Source organism: Girardinichthys multiradiatus, chromosome 6, assembly GCF_021462225.1.
Source record: "Girardinichthys multiradiatus isolate DD_20200921_A chromosome 6, DD_fGirMul_XY1, whole genome shotgun sequence".
Lineage (NCBI taxonomy): Eukaryota > Metazoa > Chordata > Actinopteri > Cyprinodontiformes > Goodeidae > Girardinichthys > Girardinichthys multiradiatus.
Window position 1 is genome coordinate 45,627,388 of NC_061799.1, and position 26,090 is coordinate 45,653,477.

General features: G+C 41.0%; 1 protein-coding gene across 1 annotated transcript; it reads right to left on the minus strand.

Annotated features, from left to right (window-relative positions):
* Positions 1-5,351: 5,351 nt before the first annotated feature.
* Positions 5,352-6,725, minus strand: LOC124870564 (E3 ubiquitin-protein ligase TRIM21-like). Its single transcript, XM_047369323.1, has one exon. It carries the CDS (start codon positions 6,723-6,725, stop codon positions 5,352-5,354), a length of 1,374 nt encoding a protein of 457 aa, XP_047225279.1.
* Between the last annotated feature and the right edge of the window lie 19,365 nt (positions 6,726-26,090).

Consider the following 26,090-nt stretch of genomic DNA (forward strand, 5'->3'; position numbering starts at 1 on the left):
GACATGATGTTTGAGGAAGGTCTGATTACAGGTCAACATTTCATAGTTTCAGAATACCCACAAAGAATTTCAAAAATGGTCTAATCTGTGGAGATATAAAAATTTCACAAAAGAATCAACACCATAATTTCAGAGATGTTTTCATAATGTGGTCTTAGGGAGCTATGCACCATTTATAGAAACAAAGTACAACGTTTCTCTCGCATTGTCACTAAGTCCTCACTGGAGGTATGAGCTACCCTTTTTCCCATGAGTGCTAAAACTTTTGGAACTCCATGTTACTTTATTCTGACATTCCCCTCTTCTGGTGCAGGGTCCAACCCATGAGACAATCCAGCAAAAAGTTTGTACAAAAATGTTCTAATAACCAAGATCACATTACATAGAACCAAAGAAATGAATTCTGACATAACTATGTGTCACTATGAATTTAACGAAAGCAACATAAAGAAAATCCAGATGTTTTTAACTGCAATTCAGTTCCATTAACAACAAAATACAAACTTTAGTTATTCACGTCATCAATGTCTCCTTAGAAATTAGTCACATATCATCCTGATTTGTCTTGTATGAAGATGAGTATTAGATTAATGGACATCTAATGTAATTTAGATGAATAAACCCTACAAATTGAATCTAATAAATAATTCCCACCAAGTATAAAGTCATAACTCTGATTCTTTATCAAAAATAAATTCCTTACTTTTGGCATATCTTGAACTGTCAGTTAGTTTAATGGCACCAGGGAAACTTTCAATCTAATAAATCACCAATGATTCTGCATTCAAAACTAATTCTTCAAACTAGTTTAAACTATTTCATTAACCTTTTAGTAATAAAACACATAAATCTAAAAGTCATGCTACATCCTTAATCATTATACAAAAAAAACATGTTTTTAAGGCAACAATCACTACAAGCATTTTGATTCTATTGTCTCTTAAACAGTGTTAAAACTCAGGAAGGGAAGTGCTGAGCGTTACCATGACAACAAAGGTATGAACCAACCTGGTAGGTGGGCGGAGTCAGGCAGAACTAACCTCTGATTGACAGCCTATGGGCGGACCCACAGTTTCTTCATCCCATCCCACATTAGTGTAACTTAAACTACAAAACTGTTAACATGAACCTACCTCAGAAACAAGCTGCTTCTTAACTCTCCTGAAAACTCAAAGTTTAATCAATCTGGGATTTAGAAACATTATTCTAAACATGGATTATTGTTTCATGCAACATATAAACAAACATTAATTCCATCAAAACAAACACAAAACATCAAAGACAGACAAATGGCCAAATTTGAAGCTTCAAGAATTCAAAGACCTTTTTAACAATCTCTTTTCAGAATATGTTTTCTCAGCCATATCTTTTAATGCTATAATTGATCAATTTTGTTATGATAATCGTCAGGATCCTTTTTAAAAATGAGTGCACAAAGTCCAAAAAATCTCAAAGTATTTAGAAGCACAGCAACAGTTTTCTTTTAAATAAATCGAAATTTACTGATGCTGAAACCTTTTGCTAATTCTTTGTACTGTAAATCTGTAATAATAACTACAATCCTGAGAGTTATTGTTATAATTCTCTTTTTGTTTTGCTCAATTTGATCGCAGCTGCATTCAAGAATTTCTCTGCTCAGGTTAAATGTAAAGAAGTATTTTAAGTCAGCGTTGACATTTTTATGCAGTGTAAAACTTAACCAGAAATGAAGCTAAGAAACTTGACTCCAAACTGGACTTTTTCCCACATAGTGTTTCAAAAGGAGAACAGACATCATTTTCTTTAATTTGGGCTATTTGAATTTTGAGAGTTGGGGAGAAGATTATTACTAGAACCCCTCTTTAATAATCCAAATGCTGATAAATGTTCCAATATTTTATCTCTTAGTAATCTAAAATTACCTTTATAAAAATCCTAACCTTGGCTCCAAAACTAAACTCTTCAACCCCAATCTGTGTCCCCAGAGTAGAAATTTTTGAGTATTATCGCATTTCAAAGCCACCAAATGACTGGAACTCATCATTGGCTTAGATCTATTTTAATAGGTAATCTTTCTACCTTTAATTAAATATTATAATTTTATGGACCCAAAATCTATGACTCACAGGCTTTAGGAGTCCAGGAACCACAAGTTGAGTACTACTGCATTGAACAATGGTGTTAACTTTCTGCAGAGATTGAAGGATTGGCTAAATATATTATTTCTGCTTGGACAATAATCAGATTTAAAATTATTAGTTCACAGCTCCTAATTTACCTCAGATCATATTTGCTTCTAACACAGTTCATAAGAAGCTTCAGACAACATTATGTTAAAAAAAAACCAAGAACAAAACAAACTAAAACCAGATCTGTTTTAAAATAAAGAAAAAACATGCTTAAAAAACTTGGTACTGTGGTGGAAAATAACTCCACAGTTCTGAAGGCCTTTTCATGCAGTCTTTTAGGAAACATGAGATTAGTTTAATTTTTGTGTGGTACCACTGTCCAATCAGATTCTTTCTAAATAACCCCATTTTTCATACTCATTTTAAAGGTTTGTTTTACCAAGGGAAATGTGTTTAACAAAACCAATTACTCTCAAAAGTTTTAAAAGTTTTTAGCTGGTGATATCTTAGAAAACAACAAGTGTTTTAATATTTCTATGCAACACAGAACTGATCAGGTTTCCTTTCCTTCTCCAAAGGGAGAAAAAAGAACCTGCAGAACCAAACCTTTCATAGTTTTTGTCAGGACCTGATATAAGGTACAGTGTAAATCAACACGCTGCATGAATCAGAAGAGGGAAGAAAAACCTAATATAACCTCTTCCCAGCAGCTGCTGTGAAAAACAATGAATTTGTACTTTCCGTAAGCGTCAGTTAACACTTGCGGACATAAACTGCACCAAACTGTAAATACTGTGTCAGAAACTGTATGAAGACCATCTGCAGTAAAACTAAGCCTGTTTTAATGAGGTCTCTACCCATTAGATTTATGGGATACAAACTCTGACAACAGAAAATAATATCTGAAGGAGAAACCCATCAGGTTTTACACATGCGCTGGGTTTTAAAAATGCTCCTTCATGAGATCTGTCCTGAGAATAACATAGAAACACTTGGTTACTGCTGAGTTTTGGAGATGTTGTAACTTCCTCTGCTTTTAATAACTTTTAATAACTAGAATAATTGACCCTGAATATTCCACGACGAAAGAGAACTTGTTTCTCTAAAAGAATTAACTGGAAAGTATCAAATGAGTTAAGTTATCACCTTTTTAAAGATACTTTTCTAACCCTAAAATAATATTTTAACCCGCTATATCTGTCAACGTCAAGCAAGCATCACATGAGCAGCGGTTAATAAGCGTTCTTCATTGCAGAAAATAGGAAAAGATTTATGCAAATGTGTGTGTGTTTGTACGTTACCTCCATCAGTTTCTAAATCGCTCCAGAGTCAGACTGTCATGGCACACAGTCCTCTATCAGTCCAAAAAACAACCAGGCCCTTCCCAGGTCTGTTGGTGAGACATTCAATCATTCTTTGTCCACTTTAACTTCTCCAGGAGGGAGAAAGAACAAACTTTGCTCCGGTTTCTCTTCTGCCCGCATAAGATGCTTTCAATATAAATCCAGTGTATCGCTCTTCTGGCTCTTGCAAACAGCATGGATCGTTGTCCATCTCAGAGGGTCCAGACTTCTTCTGAGTTTTGTTTTTTTTTTCCTTGTAGAAAGTCACACTGCGATTTTCAACATGCAGGAAGGCAGATCTCTCTCTTTCAGGCCGTGCTGAAGAAGCGTCTCTGGTGGAGTAGCCATGGAGAAGGGCAGGTTTCTAAAATCCAGACTCAAAAACGCAGATGTTGAACTCCAATCCCATATATGTGTGTATTTGTGTGTGAGAGAGGCAAAAGAAAAGTTTAGTATAGGTTCAGATTTTGTACAAAGAAATATTATCAGTCAGTCAGTCAGTTGTCCCCCTGCCTGTCACTTCCTTCCACAACATGAACTATACTCCTTTCTAAAACAACTTTCTTTTCGCATCTCTAATGTCCCTTTTCACTTTTACCTTCTTTTCCGACTGATCGCAATATTTAAGACAAACGAAACTTCCTTCAGGAAAGTTTTAACTCTTTAACCCCTTAATTGATGCACTCTGTGCTTTTTAATCTTTTCTTATGTTTTTTTTATTTTTCCATCTCCATCCCTCAACTGTTTTACTTTAAACTATTTAAACTATATATATATTTTTTTTTACTTATTTACACTTAAACTTCCACACTGTAAAAAACCATTGTTATCTTCCAAATTAAAGCACATTTAACACAATCATCCCCACTTTTTCCTTTCATTATTTTATAAATCAGAGTATGAAGAAGGAGACACCCCTGATGCCTCAAGGTTCCGGAACCATTTTTTTTTTACCTGTTCAGCGGCACGTCTGCCCACTGGCTTTTCTCCTTTATGAGGTGTAGAAAATTGCTAAAAACCACCCGCAAAACCCTGTGTTCTGCTTTATCTTATTGTTACCAATGAGAACCTCCCTGTATACCTTTACAGGGTAACCGGGCCCTCAGCTGATGTCCTCCCTCTCGCAGCTCCGGAACCTAATTAATTAGTTAGGAGATGATGGTTAATGTGTAATAAAAAAAATAATATACATTATATCCTACAGAGCAACTTCTCACCCAGATATATTTGACAAATAGTCCGGATCCAATCGGCTAGAAGCCGCAGGCGGGCACCAGAACTCCCCTCCGTAAAATGGAAGTGGACTGAGAACAACTCTCAAGCTGGCCAGTCGTCCGTGTCCCCTCCTGCGGTCTCCTCTGGCACGTTAGATCCTGTTCGTGACGCCAAAATTGTTGTGGAATTTTCTTATCAAAGTGGGTAGAAGTTGACTCATAACAAGAGAAAATCTGGACTTTGTCTTTATAAAATTTATTCAAAGGCATTCATCGTTTGAAGACCCTGTCACTGAGGTTAGTCAGTGAAGCAGAGTCCTGATCAACATTTACATACAGTATTTATACCAAACATGACAGTGTTATCTCAACTTCAAAGAGTCTGTGTTTTATGACCCCAGACCCTTTTTGGGTTCAGAGGTGACAAAGTTACCTAGGAACAACCATCTGCTCTTCCCGAGACATCCCCCTAAAGGATGAGCTTTAACCAGTAAACTTCTGGTAATGGCTTTACAGCTTCCTGCTCTAACACAGATGTTCTGAGGATTGAGGTAAACCAAAGGTCATACACTTTGGAACATTTAATAAAAGAATTTCCATCACACGTTCCTTTAAGAGTCAGTATTAGATAAAGTGTGTGATCGCTTCTGGGGACCAAGGACCAGAGGAACATTCTCGGACATTCTTCATGGAGCTTCATCAGAGAAACGACCAGCCTGGTTAACAGGACAGATGATCAGAGGAGCAGAGTTGGTACCTCCATTATCAAGATAAGGACTGAAGTATGGGTAGATCTTCTCAGTGAAGCAGCAACCAGTAAAGGAGTAGATCAGAGCTGCAGCTTCTATATCATAGAAGGAGACCAGACCCTCCTCATAATCCACAAACACCCCCACCTTCTCAGGACCAGGATGGAGATCGAAAAGGACTGAAGTGTCTTCCCCTGTTGAGTACTCATTTTCATTTCTTAACACAATAGCCCAGAAACCATCCTCAATACAAGGAGCAATTTCTCCCTTCCTGTCAACAGACTCTCTGGCCACTCCTAAATCCCAGTCAGTTTTTCCTTTAACCTGAACCTCAAAGTAAAACTTGCCTGAAGAGAAACTCTGCTGTCCTAAAACATTAGCAAACAGAGAAAATCTCTCTGGGTTGTCTGGAAGATGCTTTCTTCTATTCCCACAGTAAACTTGTTTTCTATCATCAGACAAGATGAGTATTGGATGAGCTGTATCACGATCCAGAGTCACATCTACTGCAAACTGCTGGACCCTCTTCAGCTCCAACTGCATCTTTATGTCTTCCCATAGAGTCTCCTTCAGCTGAGCCACAGCTCTCTCCACAGTCCCCTCATATGATGGTGGATGGACTCTGACTTCTGTCCAGTTCTTGTTGGATGGATCATCTCTCAGGGGGGAGAAACGTTGGTGCAAATCTCTCTCAGAACTGCTCTTTTTCAAATTAGAGATCTCCTGTTCCAGATCTTTGATGAAGTCTTCAGCCTCTTTTTCTGTAGTTTTCTGTTTGTCTTTGATCTCCTTTATGAGCTCCTTCAGTCTTCTGTCAGCAGACTCCTTCAGAGCAGTGAAGATCAGAACACCTTCTGCTTTCTCTCTGTCTGCAGCATCTTTACTGATCTTCACCAACTCTTTGACCTCCTGAATCTTGTTGATCATTTGCTGAACTTCATCGTCTTTCTTCCTCGGTTTGGCCTCATTTTTAGTACCAGACAAGAAATTATGTAGTTGTGTTTCTTTCTCCTTACTGAACAGCGATGAACACATCCTGTTTTCTTGTTGGTTATAGTGAAGCAATCTCTGCAGCAGGTCATTCCTGTTAAGTTTCTCTAAAATCTTGCTGGTCACCTCCAGGCAATGTTGAAGTGTGTAGGTGTGCACCATCAAGTCCACAATGTCAAAGCTTTCTTTACTTTCCAGTTGTTTCTTCTTGATTGTTGGAAGTCCATCAAGGCTCTCGGGCTGCTGAAGGAACCACTTAAATCTTGCAAGCTCTTCTTTACTTAATTCATCCAAAGCATTCAAGACGTCCTCCGCCTTCATCTCAGCTTCTAAAAAGTCACAACACAGAGACACATAATCTGATGATGATACAAGAAAATAAAATTGGCTGACAGTTTTACACAAATTTTCATTGTTGAATGTTACTAACTCTGTTTCCATTTTAATTGAGAAGTTATTCCCTGTCATAGATTTTTGACTAGAATATTTTGAAATTGGAGAGTTTGAGGAGTATCCATCCAATCATTTTGTACACCAAAAAAATTAATTAGCATGGAGCCATGGTGGGCGTTTGGTTTCTATCTGTGGTGCACCTAGACCTGGGGTGTCAAAAGTGGCCTCCAACAGCAATTCAAAAGTTATTTTGTGACTTCACAAGTGACTGATCTAGATGAATGACTTTTTAATTTTTTAGAGCAGGAATATCACTGAAAATGTTTTGGGGTTTTTTAAAATCTTTTTTTGGATACATTGGTTGCCTACATGTGTCAGGGCAGCTTTTATCTACGAAAAGGATATCTGAAAATAGAATCCTAATTGCATGATTGACTCGGAGTTGCATCTAGAATGAAAGTAGACAAGTCACATTAATTAAATATGAACCTGTGTTTGAATGACCTTCTACCTTTTGGATATTGATATTGCGGCCAAACCCCACCCCCACAAGGATTTAAGAGGCCCTCTTCGGACAAGATTCCAGCTGGCAGCATTCTGGCTCCTCTCTCTCAGAAACCCTGTAAGCGAATCCTGCAAACCCTTCACCAGGGCCTCCATCAACCACACCCAGTGTCGTATTTACCACCTTCCCGGAAACAACTTATCTCTTGCAAGCAGCTTGTCATCCTGGATCGAGATCACCACCTCCTGACAAACTCTCCACTCCTAGGCCCCCTCACTTCCCCCCTGGAGGTTCATCTACTCATCACCTGTAAGCACAAGATCCCATTGTTACCTGCGCAATATCTCAGATTTATACTAACCAACCTGTCCTCCTCCTTGCACAGTTGAAGTGTTCCCGGTTCCAGATTCCAGGCAGTACAGACTTACCTGTTTCAATAAACCTTGTAAACCTTTTTCGGTCTCCTGAGTGTGTTCTGCATGTGGGTCAAAGCAGTAGCTAAAACGAGGACAGAACGCTCAGGCCTATCTGACCCAGCAGACCTACTCAGGAGGGTTATTTCAGATTATAGACACCAGATCCAATCACATGACTCAACCTTGCATGCATTAATGGACCAACAAAGGAATACGAACCAACAGCTTGAACAGATGGCGTCTCTCTGCAACATGCTTTCAGTATTCAGCCCTCCTCAACCCCCGATGGCGCTGCTGTTTCTATGGTCTCACAGCAGCTCTCTTACTCCTGTGACATCACTTCCCCTAACCCGGAAAAGTTCTTGGGTGACGTTTGTAATTGTGGTTTCCTCCTTCAGTGTTCACATGTTTTCAGTTGTTCACCTTAATAATTTCCACATGATGACATTAAAATTTCATTTATTTTTGGTCTGCTAATGGGTAAAGCTTTAAGATGGGCAGAAGCCCACTTTACTAATTAAAACCAGTTTGGTTTGTCAATGGATTAATTCGTTAAGGAATTTAAGCAAACCTTCTCTACAGTAACAGATCAGACGAATGTAGCCCGCCATCTGTGGTCACTTTGGCAGAAAAATCAAACCTGTTTCAGAATTCTCAATTGAGTTTCGCAAATTGGGATCCGCTTCAGGTTAGGATTCCTGTGCTATTAAGGCTGCATTTTTTTCAGGCCTTTGACGAATCTTTAAAGGATGAAATAGCCCTGAGAGATGAACCAAAAACCCTAAATGAATTAATCACTCTGGCCACCAGAATAGATAATAGAATGAGAGAAAGACAAAAATTTAGACTAGAGAGACCTGCTGTGAGAACCCAGTTGCCTCCGAGCAACACATCCCGGCCACATTCCCAACCCATCCTTACTCCCGAGGAACAACAACGTCGTAGGGAGTCCAACCAGTGCATCTACTGTGGTTCCGCAGATCATTACATCGCCTCATGTCCAGAGCGGCCAAAAGAGGGTCCGCCAGCTGTGAGGGGAGAGCTTACGGACCATCACCCCAATTCTAAGTCCCCGCGCTTCACCATGCCACCCACAATCATATTTAACAATGACAGCCTCAGTCTCTCTGCCCTAATTGACTCCGGTTGTGAGCAAAATTTAATTGATCAGGCTCCTGTCCCCCAAGCCAAAAATCGAAACAGTGCCCCTCCCTACACCTCTGGTATCTCAAGAAGACCATAATTTGAGACACTTTTTCAGTAAAACCAAGGCATTATCATTACTTCCACACCGCCCATACGATTGTGCTATAGATCTCCTACCTGGAGCTCCCCTACCGTCCAGCAGATTGTTCAACATCTCTCGTCCAGAACGTGAAGCCATGGAAAGCTACATAAATGAATCTTTGACCGCTGGAATCATCCCCCACTCATCCTCACCTCTGGGGGGAGGTTTTTTTTTCATGGGCAAGAAAGATGGTTCCCTCCGCCCCTGTATTGACTATAGAGGGCTTAACCAGATCACAGTAAAAAACAAGTATCGTTTCCCTCTCATTTCATCAGCGTTAGAACCAGTCCACGCCTCAACTACATTGGATCTCCCCAACGCATGTCATCTGATCATAGTCTGCTGGGGGGATGAGTGGAAAAACACCTTTAAGATATCCATTGCTCATTTTGAATACCTTGTAATGCCTTTTGGTCTTTACAATGCCCCAGCAATTTTTCAATCCTTAGTCAATGATGTCCTCCGAGTTTCCCTCAGCGCCTTTGTTTTTGTGTACCTCGACGATATACTCACATACTCCAAGAACGTCTCTGAACACCGTCGACAAGTCTGTTTGGTCCTCCAGCATCTTCTGGAAAATAGACTGTTCGTCAAAGCAGAAAAATGTGAGTTCCACAAACCTTCAGTCACCTTTTTAGGGTTCATCCTTGAGGGTGGGCAGGTTTGTTCCGATCCTGAAAAGTAAGAGCAGTTCTTGATTGACCTGTTCCAGAAACTCAAAAACAGCTCCAACGATTCCTGGGTTTCACAAATGTTTACTGCAGATTAATTCACAACTACAGCCAAACAGCCGCTTCATTAACCGCACTCACATCTATCTCTTATCTGGACCAAAGAAGACAGTTCGGCTTTTCTCACCCTCAAAGAGAAGTTCTCCCAAGCCCCCATCCTCGTTCACCCAGATCCATCTAAACAATTCACAAGTCGATGCCTCGGACACTGGTGTGGGTGCTGTGCTGTCTCAACATTCTGACTCAGATGGAAAACACCATCCTTGTAACTTCTTTTCCCGGAGATTATCCAGTACTGAAAGAAATTATGATGTGGGGGAATCGAGAACTTCTGGCCATCAAGTTGGCTCCTGAGGAGTGGCGCCATTGGCTGGAACATCCGGTGCTGGTTTGGACCGATCACAAAAGCCTTGCTTATCTCCAGTCCGCTAAACGGTTGAATTGCCGTCAGTCCTGTTGGCCTCTGTTCTTCTCCCAGTTTAACCTTTCTATTTCCTTTTGCCCATGCTCAAGAAACACTACACCAGAAACACTCTCACAACAGTTTTCATCCAATGGTGCCGGCAAGGAACCAGCCACCATCCTATCCCCCAGATGCATCATTGGGTCCCTCACATGGGAGATTGAGGACCTTGTACTCCAAGCTCAACCAAACGAACCAGATCGAGGAACGGGCCCACCCAACAGAACCTTTGTCCCGTCCTCAGTTCACTCCAGCCTTATCTACTGTTTTCATTCTGCCAAGTTTTTGGCTCAGTCGGGTTCGAGCCGCACCATTGCACTCATTTCCAGACGCTTTTGGTGGCCATCCCTTCACTAGAATGTGAAGGAATGTGTGCTCGCATGTTCCATCCGTGCTCGCAACAGGTCCACCCATAAACCGCCTGCTGGTCTTCTGCAACCTCTCATCATGCCAAAACGACCCTGGTCACATATACCTCTAGATTTTGTCACTGGACTCCTCATATCTCAAGGTATTTCTAAAACACCTCAATGCCTGAGTGTTAACCAACTGTGGTAAACTCTAGCCCTCTTGTGTAATTCTTCCTGAGAAAAGAATCTTATCTTTGTGTGTGCTCCTCCTCAAGTAGTCATTGAGTACTGGATTCTGCTCTAGTTCACCACCTGGTTCCAAGCCACCTACAAAGATTCAAGATTCAAGAAGATTCAAGATCCCATCGTTACCTGCACAATATCTCAGATGTATATTAACCAACCTGTCCTCCTCTTTGCACAGTTGAGGTGTTCCCGGTTCTGGATTCCAGGCAGTACAATCTTACATGTTTCAATAAATCTTGTAAACCTTTTTCGGTCTCCTCAGTGTGTTCTGCATGTATGACAAAGTACTAGCTAAAACGATGACAATTTTGTTGATTTTAATCAAATCAAATAACATTTAATTTATTTCAATATTGGATTTTTTTTTGTTAAGGTGGAAAAATAAAAGTAACAACAAAATTATTTCTGCATTTCTAGGACTGTGGAAGTTTTTCCAACTTGATCGTTTTGGTACTCATGACAAATGGTTTGGTCACTGCTGCCATAGGCAGATTCAGTAATAAATTTAATATTGTTCCCCTTAGATATTTTTATTAAACATGTTGTTAAAAGATGTCACTATGCCTTCCTTAAACAAAACTGAATGGGTTTGGTGCTTAGCTTGTCCCTCTTTAGACTTGTGTTTGACTCCCCAGATCCATGTTTTTGAAGGTGACTGGTCCTGATGAAGACCAAAAGCCAAAACACGTTGGACTGTTAATTACATTGGTCTCTCAGTACTTCAAAGTGTTGCTGTAGTCTCCATCTCACCTTGATTTTTGTCCTTCTCCATTTCCCCTGGAAGTAGGTGAAGTTGTGCCAGAAACGTTTGGATCTTTAAAGGTAAACAGAAATAAATTAATATCCTTTTAATATATATAAAACATGTAAGATAATGTATTGAACCAACAATAACTTCATATTGTTTATTGAACAGGAAACATGTATATAAGCATTGATCTCAAAGGAAATGTGCTTTATAATAGATTCTGCCTCTCAGAGCTAATCAGCTGATTATATTAATAATCTGTTAACAACTTTGTTTCAACTTGTAACATGGGATGTTATCCCTCTGATAAAGAAGGTATCCATTCAGCGTAGGCTGGATCACTGCTTTGTCTCAGAGCTTTGCACTCTGATAGGAGAACCAGTTGTTCCGAACATTTCGGATTGCAAGAGAGGGAGAGGTGCAGCTCTTTGAAATCTATCTCACAGGGCGACCATAAACTGATTTAAACTCAGAAAAGCTAACTTTTTCAAACATACTACAGAGTAAATATGTAAAATGCACAGTCAAATTACTTAAGAGGCAAATATTTCTGACATGATAAAGATTAAAGCTTCAAGTGGTGGAGATACCCTTCTCATACATGCATAAAAAAAAAAAATGTCAACCCAAAAAATAATTTCTGAAGTGTTCCAACAGCCAATTAAATCTGTTTAAGATACAGTACGTTTTCAAGATTAATCCAAATCTAACCCCCCCCCCCCCCCACACACACACACACACACACATATATATATATATATATATATATATATATATACAGGTCCTTCTCAAAATATTAGCATATTGTGATAAAGTTCATTATTTTCCATAATGTCATGATGAAAATTTAACATTCATGTATTTTAGATTCATTGCACACTAACTGAAATATTTCAGGTCTTTTATTGTCTTAATACGGATGATTTTGGCATACAGCTCATGAAAACCCAAAATTCCTATCTCATAAAATTAGCATATTTCATCCGACCAATAAAAGAAAAGTGTTTTTAATACAAAAAACGTCAACCTTCAAATAATCATGTACAGTTATGCACTCAATACTTGGTCGGGAATCCTTTTGCAGAAATGACTGCTTCAATGCCCATTTCCTGCACACGCCTGTGCACGGTGGCTCTGCATGTTTCTACTCCAGACTCAGTCCACTGCTTCCGCAGGTCCCCCAAGGTCTGGAATCGGCCCTTCTCCACAATCTTCCTCAGGGTCCGGTCACCTCTTCTCGTTGTGCAGCGTTTTCTTCCACACTTTTTCCTTCCCACAGACTTCCCACTGAGGTGCCTTGATACAGCACTCTGGGAACAGCCTATTCGTTCAGAAATGTCTTTCTGTGTCTTACCCTCTTGCTTGAGGGTGTCAATAGTGGCCTTCTGGACAGCAGTCAGGTCGGCAGTCTTACCCATGATTGGGGTTTTGAGTGATGAACCAGGCTGGGAGTTTTAAAGGCCTCAGGAATCTTTTGCAGGTGTTTAGAGTTAACTCGTTGATTCAGATGATTAGGTTCATAGCTCGTTTAGAGACCCTTTTAATGATATGCTAATTTTGTGAGATAGGAATTTTGGGTTTTCATGAGCTGTATGCCAAAATCATCCATATTAAGACAATAAAAGACCTGAAATATTTCAGTTAGTGTGCAATGAATCTAAAATATATGAATGTTAAATTTTCATCATTACATTATGGAAAATAATTTTTATCACAATATGCTAATATTTTGAGAAGGACCTGTATATATATATATATATATATATATATATATATATATAAGGTAAGTTTATTTATATAGCGCCTTTCAGCAATGAGACACTCAAAGCGCCGTACAAACAATTACAATACAATCACAAAGCAAATAAACACAGATACAAACACAGAAAAACAAATCAAATGATAAAATCAAACAACAGAGGTAATTTAAAAAAAGTAAAATAAAATAAAGAGAATAGAATGATGGACAAGAAAATGAAAGGAAAATTGGACTGAAAACGCAACTAATCATGCCTAGTTGGCCCAGTTAAAGGCCACTCTAAACAAATAAGTTTTTAATCTTGATTTAAAGCAATTTAGGGTTTCGGCGCTTTTACAGTTTTCTGGCAGTTTAATCCAGATTAGTGGAGCATAAGAACTAAAAGCTGCTTCTCCATGTTTGGTTCTGGTTCTGGTTCTGCAGAGTAGATTTGAGCCAGAAGACCTGAGAGGTCTGGATGGTTGATACAATGACAACAAGTCTGTAATGTATTTTGGTGCTAAGCCATTCAGTGATTTATAGACTAACAGAAGTATTTTAAAGTCTATTCTCTGAGCTACAGGGAACCAGTGTAGGGACTTCAGAACCGGGCCGATGTGCTCCACTTTCTTAGTTCTAGTGAGGATGCGGGCAGCAGCGTTCTGGATCAACTGCAGCTGATTGATCCACTTTTTAGGCAGACCTGTGAAGACACCGTTGCAGTAATCAATTCTACTAAAGATGAACGCATGAATTAGTTTTTCAAGGTCCTGCTGAGACATTAGTCCTTTAATCCTGGAGATGTTCTTTAGGTGATAGAAGGTCGACCTTGTTACTGTCTTTATGTTCCTCTGAAGGTTCAGGTCTGAGTCCATCACTACACCCAGGTTTCCAGCCTGACTGGTGGTTTCTAGCTGTATTAACTGAAGCTGGGTGCTAACTTTCACACGCTCTTCCTTTGGTCCAAAGATTATTACTTCAGTTTTGTTTTGATTCAGCTGAAGAAAATGTTGGCCCATCAATGCATTGATTTCTTCTAAGCATTTACCCAGCGCTTGAATGGGTTCATGATCACCTGGTGACATCGTAACGTATAGCTGTGTGTCGTCTGCATAGTTATGATAACTTACGTTGTTGTTTATTAAAATCTGAGTTAGGGAGAACATGTAGATATTGAATAGGAGGGGCCCTAAGATGGATCCTTGGGGAACGCCACATGTGATTTTTGTGCTCTCTGATGTAAAGTTACCTACTGACACAAAAAAGTCCCTGTTCTTCAAGTAGGATTTAAACCAGTTGAGTGCTGTACCAGAAAGGCCGACCCAGTTTTCCAGGCGCTCTAATAAAATGGAGTGATCAACAATGTCGAATGTTGCACTAAGGTCCAATAATACCAGCACTGTGGTTCTTCCACAGTCTGCATTTATACGGATGTCATTGAACACCTTGACAAGAGCAGTCTCTGTACTGTGGTGAGCAGGAAGCCTGACTGGAAGACATTGAAGTGGTTGGTCGTTGTTAGGAAGTTGTTTAACTGTTGAAATACAGATTTTTCAATAATCTTACTGATGAAGAGGAGGTTTGATATAGGCCTGTAGTTCTGTAGTAGCAGCCTTTCCAAGTTGCTCTTTTTCAATAGAGGTTTGATAATTGCTGTTTTTAGGGCCTGGGGGAAAACACCTGACAAAAGGGACGTGTTTATTATTTGTGTTAAATCAGATGTTATTACAGGCAAAGCTTTCTTAAGGAAAGCTGTGGGTAAAACATCGAGACAGCAGGAAGAAGAGCTTAGTTGGTGTACGATTTCTTCTAAGATTTTGCAGTTTATTTGGGGAAATTGGGAAATTTTGTCTAACCAAGACGGAAAACCAAGATGGCGCCGACGATGACCTCCTCGGAGCTTCGCTCTCTCTTTGTTTTTGTATTTTGTGTGTTTTTATGTTTTTCGAGCCACAGTCCTGTGGTCTCATTCAGTAGAGAGGAACTTCTCAACATCAGAGAGTCCTCTCTTGGGATTTTTTCACCATCTTTCATCGATCTGAGGTTCACTGAGCTCCTGGCAAGCGGAGCTGCGGCTCTATATGGGATTCTGCGCCAAAAGCGTCGAAGGGGAAAGCGGGCTGGTAAAGCTCCACAAAAGAGGTCTTCGCACATCACTGCCTTCAATCCATCTGGCAAATGTCCGCTCTCTAAACAACACGATGGATGAGCTGCTTCTTCTCACCGGTAAAAACACGGACCTCCACGGATCAGCGGTTCTCTGCTTCACCGAGACATGGCTGAGTGGAAACATCCCGGACCGAGCACTGCTGATGCCGGACTTCCAGCTGTTCAGAGCGGATCGCAGCGTGGAGCTATCGGGGAAGAAGAGAGGAGGCTGAATCTGCTTTTATATAAATGAAGGTTGGTGCAGAGACGTAAAAGTGCTGGAGAAACATGTAGTCCTGATCTGGAGTCATTTTCCATAATCTGTAAACCGTTTTATTCACTGAGAGTTTTCCTCGTTTATAATAATCAGCTCATATTTTCCACCTCATGGCTGCACTTCTGCCGCGGAAAAACATCTTGCTGAGCTGATTACAGACCTGGAGAAAAAATACATGGACTCTTTCATCATAATACTGGGAGATTTTAACAGAGCAAGCCTCTCTAATGAACTCCTCAAATACAGACAGCATATTAAGTGTCCCACCAGAGATAAAAACACACTGGACCATTGTTACACAGCTTTAAAGGACTCATATCATGCTGGTACCAGGGCTGCTCTGGGTTTTTCAGATCATTATCTAATCCATCTCATCCCAACCTACAGACAGAGACTAAGATCTTCCAAACCCAAGGTTCACACTGTTAAGAAGTGGACTGAGGAATCAAAGCAGATGCTACAGGCCTGCTTTGAATGCACAGACTGGACTGTTTTTGAAACTTCAGCCACTGACTTAAACCAACTAACTGATGTGGTGACATCATACATCAGTTTCTGTGAGGACATGTGTGTGCAGACCAAGACCTTCTGCACCTTTGGGAACAACTAGCCATGGTTTACTCCACACCTCAGGAATCTGCGCAGGGAAAAGGAAGAAGCTCACAGCAGTGGAGATTGGGCGCGGTACAGGCAGGCCAGGAACAGACTAACAAAGGAGATCAAAGCAGCTAAGAGAAGCTACAGTGAGAAGCTGAAGAACAGCCTTTCTACTGGTGACACTTCAGCTGTATGGACTGGTCTGAGAAACCTGACTGCTTATAGGAGCCCCCCCACCCATCCTGAACAGAGTCGTCTCCTGGCCAACCGTCTGAATGGCTTCTACTGCAGACATGACAAGAAGCCATTCACACCTCAAACCATCTCCTCTACATCCCATTCAGGAACAAGTTCTTCCCACGAAGCTACCAACCCCCTACCATCAGATCCTCTACCTGCACTAAAGATCTCCGAGGAAGATGTAAACAGGCTCTTTCAGCGCATGAAAACAAAGAAAGCTGGAGGGCCTGATAACGTCTCCCTATCATGTCTGAAAGCCTGTGCAAATCAACTTGCTCCGATCTTCACAAGGATCTTCAACAAGTCACTGGAGAAATGTGAGGTCCCCTCCTGCCTCAAACGATCCACCATCATCCCGGTTCCCAAGAAACCCACCATCCTAGGATTAAATGACTACAGGCCCGTAGCCCTGACGTCTGTGGTCATGAAATCCTTTGAGCTTCTGGTGTTGAAGCACCTGAAAGACATCACAGGCCCCCTGCTGGACCTCCTGCAGTTTGCTTACCGAGCAAACAGGTCGGCAGATGATGCTGTTAACTTAGGTCTACACTTCATCCTGCAACACCTCGACCACCCAGGGACGTACGCCAGGATCCTGTTTGTAGACTTCAGCTCCACCTTCAACACCATCATACCAGACATCCTCCACCAGAAGCTCACACAGCTCAACGTCCCAGCCTCCACCTGTCAGTGGATCAACAGCTTCCTGACGGACCGACAGCAGCAGGTGAGACTGGGGAGCATCTTCTCCCGATCCAGATCAATAAGTACTGGTGCCCCCCAGGGGTGTGTTCTATCCCCACTGAACCCACTCAAGACTGTGGAAATGGTGGTGGATATTCGGAGAACACCACCCCCATACACCCCCCTCACCATCCTCAACAACAGTGTATTGGCCGTGGACCACTTCAGGTTCTTAGGAACCACCATCTCTGAGGACCTGAGATGGTCTTCACACATAGACACTGTTCGAAAGAAGGTCCAGCAGAGACTGTACTTCCTGAGGCAATTCAAGAAGTTCAACCTTCCACAGGAGCTGCTGGTCATCTTCTCCACTGCCATCATTCAGTCTGTCCTGTCTTCATCCATCTCAGTGTGGTTTGGATCATCCACAAAACAGGGCAGGTCCAGACTACAACGAATAATCAGGACTGCAGAGAGAATAATCAGAGCTGACCTTCCCTCCATCCAGGACTTATACAGGTCAAGGGTCAGGAAAAGAGCTGCTAAAATCTCTGCAGACCCCACACACCCTGCACATAAACTGTATAGAGCTTTACCTTCAGGTGGCGCTACAGAGCACAGTTTACTAAAACCAGCCGCCACAGAGACAGTTTCTTCCCCCAGGCTGTTTCTCTGATGAACATTCAATAGAGTACAAAACAACAGCATACAGATGTTGCAAATTCACCTTTTATTATATATGTGTATATTGTACATTGCAAATATTTATATTCTGTAATGCAAAAACAAAACCAAAGAGCAAAGTGCACCGGAGTCAAATTCCTTGTTTCTATGTACGAACTTGGCAATAAAGCTGATTCTGATTCTGAAAATCAGTTCTAGTTGGAGACAACATTGGTCCTGGAGTTGATGTGGATGTTCTGACTGCCTCTCTGATCTTTTGGATTTTTTCAGTAAAGAATTTAGCAAATTCATTTCAGGCCCTGGTAGAGTGGAGTTCAGATGCTACAGTTACAGGAGGGTTTGTTAACCTGTCGACCGTGGCAAATAATGCACCAGCATTGTTAATGTTTTTACTGATGATCTCAGAAAAGAAGGATTTCCTTGCATTTTTCAGTTGTTGGTTATATCTGTATAGTCTCTCTTTATAGATAATATAGTGAACCTGGAGTCCAGTCTTTCTCCACCTGCATTCAGCTTATATATATATCTATATCTATATATAGATATAGATATAGATATATATACACTCACTGGCCACTTTATTAGGTACACCTATCCCAGTGCTCATTAATGCATATTTCTAACCAGCCAATCACATGGCAGCAACTCAATGCATTTAGGCATGTAGACATGGTCAAGACGATCTGCTGCAGTTCAAACTGAGCATCAGAATGGGGAAGAAAGGTGATTTAAGTGACTTTGAATGTGGCATGGTTGTTGGTGCCAGGCGGGCTGGTCTGAGTATTTCAGAAACTTCTGATCTACTGGGATTTTCACACACTACCATCTCTAGGGTTTACAGAGAACGGTCCGAAAAAGAGAAAATATCCAGAGAGCGGCAGTTCTGTGGGCGCAAAGAGGAGAATGGCCAGACTGGTTGGAGCTGGTAGAAAGGCAACAGTAACTCAAATAACCACAGCATGCAGAAGAGAGCATCTCTGAACACACAATACGTCGAACCTTGAGGTGGATGGGCTACAGCAGCAGGAGACCACACCGGGTGCCACTCCTGTTAGCTAAGAACAGGAAACTGAAGCTACAATTTGCACAGGAGATTGGAAAAACGTTGCCTGGTCTGATGAGTCTCGATTTCTGCTGCAACATTCAGACGGTAGAGTCAGAATTTGGTGTCAACATCATGAAAGCATGGATCCATCCTGCCTTGTATCAACGGTTCAGGCTGGTGGTGGTGGTGTAAAGGTGTGGGGGATATTTTCTTGGCACACTTTGGACCCCTTAGTACCAATTGAGCATCATGTCAACGCCACAGCCTACCTGAGTATTGTTGCTGACCATGTCCATCCCTTTATGACCACAGTGTACCCATCTTCTGACGGTTACTTCCAGCAGGAAGAACAGTCATAAAGCACGAATCATCTCAGACTGGTTTCTTGAACATGACAATGAGTTCACTGGACTCAAATGACCTCCATAGTCACCAGATCTCAATCCAATAGAGCACCTTTGGGATGTGGTGGAACGGGAGATTCTCATCATGGATGCAGCCGACAAATCTGCAGCATCTGTGTGATGCTATCATGTCAATATGGACCAAACTCTCTGAGGAATGTTTCCAGTACCTTGTTGAATCTATGCCACCAAGGATTAAGGCAGTTCTGAAGGCAAAAGGGGGTCCAACCCGGTACTAAATAATAAAGTGGCTGGTGAGTGTAAATACAGGTCCTTCTCAAAATATTAGCATATTGTGATAAAGTTCATTATTTTCCATAATGTAATGATGAAAATTTAACATTCATATATTTTAGATTCATTGCACACTAACTGAAATATTTCAGGTCTTTTATTGTCTTAATACGGATGATTTTGGCATACAGCTCATGAAAACCCAAAATTCCTATCTCACAAAATTAGCATATTTCATCCGACCAATTAAAGAAAAGTGTTTTTAATACAAAAAACGTCAACCTTCAAATAATCATGTACAGTTATGCACTCAATACTTGGTCGGGAATCCTTTTGCAGAAATGACTGCTTCAATGCGGCGTGGCATGGAGGCAATCAGCCTGTGGCACTGCTGAGGTCTTATGGAGGCCCAGGATGCTTCGATAGCGGCCTTTAGCTCATCCAGAGTGTTGGGTCTTGAGTCTCTCAACGTTCTCTTCACAATATCCCACAGATTCTCTATGGGGTTCAGGTCAGGAGAGTTGGCAGGCCAATTGAGCACAGTGATACCATGGTCAGTAAACCATTTAGCAGTGGTTTTGGCACCGTGAGCAGGTGCCAGGTCGTGCTGAAAAATGAAATCTTCATCTCCATAAAGCTTTTCAGCAGATGGAAGCATGAAGTGCTCCAAAATCTCCTGATAGCTAGCTGCATTGACCCTGCCCTTGATAAAACACAGTGGACCAACACCAGCAGCTGACACGGCACCCCAGACCATCACTGACTGTGGGTACTTGACACTGGACTTCTGGCATTTTGGCATTTCCTTCTCCCCAGTCTTCCTCCAGACTCTGGCACCTTGATTTCCGAATGACATGCAGAATTTGCTTTCATCCGAAAAAAGTACTTTGGACCACTGAGCAACAGTCCAGTGCTGCTTCTCTGTAGCCCAGGTCAGGCGCTTCTGCCGCTGTTTCTGGTTCAAAAGTGGCTTGACCTGGGGAATGCGGCACCTGTAGCCCATTTCCTGCACACGCCTGTGCACGGTGGCTCTGGATGTTTCTACTCCAGACTCAGTCCACTGCTTCCGCAGGTCCCCCAAGGTCTGGAATCGGCCCTTCTCCACAATCTTCCTCAGGGTCCGGTCACCTCTTCTCGTTGTGCAGCGTTTTCTGCCACACTTTTTCCTTCCCACAGACTTCCCACTGAGGTGCCTTGATACAGCACTCTGGGAACAGCCTATTCGTTCAGAAATTTCTTTCTGTGTCTTACCCTCTTGCTTGAGGGTGTCAATAGTGGCCTTCTGGACAGCAGTCAGGTCGGCAGTCTTACCCATGATTGGGGTTTTGAGTGATGAACCAGGCTGGGAGTTTTAAAGGCCTCAGGAATCTTTTGCAGGTGTTTAGAGTTAACTTGTTGATTCAGATGATTAGGTTCATAGCTCGTTTAGAGACCCTTTTAATGATATGCTAATTTTGTGAGATAGGAATTTTGGGTTTTCATGAGCTGTATGCCAAAATCATCCGTATTAAGACAATAAAAGACCTGAAATATTTCAGTTAGTGTGCAATGAATCTAAAATATATGAATGTTAAATTTTCATCATGACATGATAGAAAATAATGAACTTTATCACAATATGCTAATATTTTGAGAAGGACCTGTATAAATATATATATCTATATGAGTGTGTATATATATATATATATATATACACACACACACTACCGGTCAAAAGGTTTAGATACACTTTCTCACTTAATGGGTCTCTTTATTTACATGACTGTTTACATTGTAGATTCTCACCAAAGGCATCAGAACTATAAATTAACACACCTGGAATTATATAGTAAACAAAAAGTGTAAAATAACTAAACATTTTTATATTTTAGATTATTACAAATAGCCGCCCTTTGCTTTGATGACTGCTTTGCTCTCTCAGCCTTCTCTCCATGGGCTTCATGAGGTGGTCACCTGAAATGGTTTTCCAAAAGAGTCTTGAAAGAAATCCCCAGAGGTTTATTGAGAGACGGTTAATATTTCAATCATCACATCAAAGGGCGGCTAATGAGGGGATCCACTGAAGGAGTGCAGCGTAAAGTTCAGGACATCTACACAAACACTCACTACGTTCACTGTTATGCACATCAGTTAAACCTGATAATGCAACAAGCAACCTCCCACATCCCTCAGATCAATCACTTTTTTCTCAACAGGGAGGGATTTGCTTCTTCATTTGCTTCTTTTTTTCTCAATTCGAGCAAGAGAACAGCAGTGCTTGATGAGGTGGTGGCGCACTGACTTCCAAGTGTTTCATTGACATTGACCACCGACCTAGAACTTTAACAGTCTACTGTTAACACAGTGTATGAGCACAAGGAAGATTTGGTGAAGTGTTTTCAGATAATCCGTAGCAGAGAAGCATTTGATGCTTCTACAAAGAGCTTCCTGCTTTTGTCTAGCTACAGCAGAAAGTTCCCAGATTCAGCTCTGGAAACCAAGGAGGAAGCCTGTCCCTCAGTGGACAGGGCCAGACTGAAACCTGAACTGTTCCTGATCTACAAGAACGAGGAGTTCCAGAGCTGCAGGGTGCACTGGCTCTCTCTCAGGTTTTAATGGAAATAACCTACATGAAACATTCACTACATCCTCATCACCATGCAGACCAATGACAAGATTAGAATCCAAAAGATGCTTTTCTACTTTAAAAGGATAAAAATCTTCTTTAGAAACTCTAAGGCACAAGATGGGCTCAGCGCTCTGGCTCTATGCTCGCCGTAGAGAAAAAACTGACACGGGATATTCTTGATTTCAACACCAGGGTCATTGAGAAATTTGCCCCCCAGAAAGATAGATGAGCAAAATTCTTGCACAAATAAGATCCTTCCACCACATTCATTTTACCTGCATTTGTGTGAGAATGTATATATGACATGCAATTGTGTCTGTTCTTGACAGTTTTAATGTGTATTGTTTGTTGCCTTTGTTTAATAAGTATTTATGTATGTATATATGTTTATTGTGTATACTGTCTTTTGAATAAATAAATACAAATGGTATCTACTCTCTCTCTCTCATCACATCAGCTTCACCAATAATATTTGTCACCAGCCGCCACTGCCTCTACTTCTCAACTGATCAGATCAATACTCCTGAAGTTTAATTATATTTTAATTATATTTTATATTGTTTTTGTACTGGCTTTGAATCCCAGCCTGGGGCTTTTGTTTTGCATGTTCTTTCTGTGCAGGAATGGGTTCTCTCTGGGTACTCTTGAGAGAAAGCCCCACACTACCCTGTATGTATGAGTGAGATGGATGGATGGATGGATAATTTAATGTCTATATTTGCAAAAACAGAAATTTTATCACTAGAAAAAATGTTCAAACTTTACTCTGAATTTCAGTTACTATTTTTGTAAAAACCTCACTGTACAGCCCAAATAATCTAATAATGACTTCCTGAATCTTACTGCTGTTTTGAGTCCTGTCCTAACGTTGCAGCTGAAACTCAGTAAACATTATGAGTCCTACTCACCAGTATTGAATCAGTTGCTGTGAAGGTTTGTCTGGACTGCAGCTCTGGTGACGCTCTGACAAGGTTTCACCTTAGTGAGAGTATTTAAATGTCCCTCCCCCTCTCCTGTTGCTCCACCTCCAAATCAGGTGATTTTCCAGGTTTGTTTCCTCCTTCATGTTCATTTATAATTTAAATCTTAATGGAAATTAGATAAGAATTACGTTATGTAATTACGTTTATACAGCTTAAGAAAGAGATTTAAAACATAAACTCTTTGCACATCTTACTTCCAGGATCTATATAACAACTTTATGTATTTTTCTTTGAGCTCAATCTCAGATGATTGTTTTGATGGTAATTTTGTCAGTTTGGTTCATGTTTATTTGTGCATCTGTGCTGAATTTGCTTGAATATTAAACATTTATGATAGATTTGTTTATTATTTATTACAGACAAGGAAATGATGTATGATTTGTTGAAGCAGCACTTTTAATCATCGGGTTTGTTTTATTTAGAGTGAATTATTTAAACGTATAGAGAACTAGTTTTGATTGATCTTTTGGTTTTTATCTTGTTCCTTTTCATATGGATGAAGTAAACAATAATCTTACAAGATAAATACCAAGAACTCCTCTGGTCCTGATGGGTCGGAACGTTGGTTACGTACTGTAACCCCAGATTCTATGAGTATAGGCGCAGCCCTTTAAGGCTATCGCTAGTGGGTTTATCCCTTCGCGCGCAGCGCAGCACTGGAAATTTTAGTCCATGCCCACCTGCTGTGTGGGCCCCACCCTGGTCCGTATAAATTACGGTGAGACCGGACAAACGGCTCCCAAAATAGCTTTTTTCTTCAGCCATACAGGAACCAGTGAGGCCCAGAGCTTATAAGGCTGCGCCTATACTCCTAGAATCTGGGGTTACAGTACGTAACCAACATTCTGTTTCGTATAGGCTTCGCCCTTTAAGGCTATCGCTAGTGGGTTAAAGGTGAAGCAGGATGTAGTCTATGCCTCAATGGACCCATCCAGACCACAACCTGAAGCATCTGCTCGCATGAGTGAAACCAAACTCAGCCTTCTGAGTGCGTCATGACGCACTTGTGATGGAAATTCTTATTGTTCAGTGAACTGATTAATAAGTAAATGCGTCATTTGTATGTTATAAACAATACCGGTAATCAGTTATGTTTTGCAATCAGCCTCGCACACCTCTCTGATCCTGAGCTCACGGATCACCGTGCTGTAGAACTGGGGAGGAGATGGCAGCATCAGGCAGGCCTCGACGAGCAAACAGCAGTTACTTTTAGTGATATTGGTAAATTTGAAACCATTCTGAAGAGAAAAATTGTAGTGTTTCACAGAACCACGGGCTCTACTGCTCTGTGTAAATTTGAGACCAGTTTCCCTGATCGTTCAAACCCTCTGTTTTTGCTGTTATTTCAAGGTCATTACTATGGGATAAAAAATCTCAAAGGTTTTATGGGGTGCAGATATATTTGTAATTACTGTTACACCAGCTATGATAACGCAAACACACACCATTGTGAAGGTTATTGTCCAGTGTGTCGAACATATAAATGTATGCAAGAGATTAGCAATCCTGTAAGCTGTGCAGGCTGTCAAAGAATCTGTCGTAATTCTTCATGTTTCAGCAGACACAGGGAACCGCGCATCAGAAATAGTGCTGAAAGGCCAATGAGTGACTGTGAGTTGGTAAAACTGTGTAAAGTATGCAAACGGATATACGTTATTCCAATCAGTAAACCGAATAAACCACACGTGTGTAATGTAAAATGCAGTATTTGCGGTGAAAATGTACCCCCCAGCCTAGACATTACATGCGATGATCATAAGTGTTACATTCTGCCTTGCAGTGCAATTAATCAGCTTGATGATAAACTGATTTTTTATGATTTCGAATGCTTCGTCAATGAGAGCGGCGTGCATACCCCCTTTCTGGTCTGTGCTAAAACGTTGAAAGGTGATGAATGGTACGCTTATGGGTTAGACTGCACACAAAAAGTTCTTCTACATTTCAGGAGGCCGATGTACAAAGGATTCACTTTAATAGCTCATAACGCGCGTGGATATGACAGCTACCTGATTCTCACAGCTATGCTGCAGTTAGGTATTAAACCTCATCTCATCATGTTAGGAAGTAAAGTTCTCTGTTTAACCGACCCTGATTACAGGTTAAAATACATTGATAGCCTGTCCTTCATGTGCATGAAGCTTAGTGCGATGCCGAAAGCCTTAGGCTTTACCGATCATTCTTGCCTCATTCTTTTGAAGATGAAAACCTGTTTCCTCCTGATCAGAATCATCTGATTATTCTAGACGATGTTATTGCTCAAGCCTCAGATGATGAAAACGTGATGAAGGTCTTTACCCAGTTTCGTCACCATCGTAATATGAGTGTTATGATGTTGACTCAGGATGTTTTTCATCAGGGAAAGTTCAGTCGCACTATTAGTTTGAACTGTAATTATATGGTGTTGTTTAAGAACCCGAGAGATAAACTCCAGCTGAATATACTGGCCCGCCAAATGTTTCCATCTCAAAAGGGTCTCTTCTTGGAGAGTTTTGAAGACGCAACGAGAGAAGCTCATGGATATTTAATCATCGATTTTACGCCTACCTGCCCAGAACATTTCAGACTGAGAACGGGGATACTTCCTCAGCAGTGGCCTGCTGTGTACGTACCCAGAACAAAGTAAGTCATCATGTCTGCGCGTATAAAAAGGAATTTACCATTATTCAGAGCTTTGTACCAGGCCTGTCCACAGAAACGTAAAGATATTCTCGCACACTGCTCTCCCGACTTTATTCAGGCTCTGTGTGAGATTGCACTGAATATCCTACAAGGTAACATTAAACTATCGCCCTCTCAACACCGACAATTGAAGAAACAAAGAAATATCATCAGATTGTTGGGTGATAAAAGAACCGGGATAAAAACTAAACAGTTGGCTCTCAAAAAGCAACGAGGTGGTTTTAT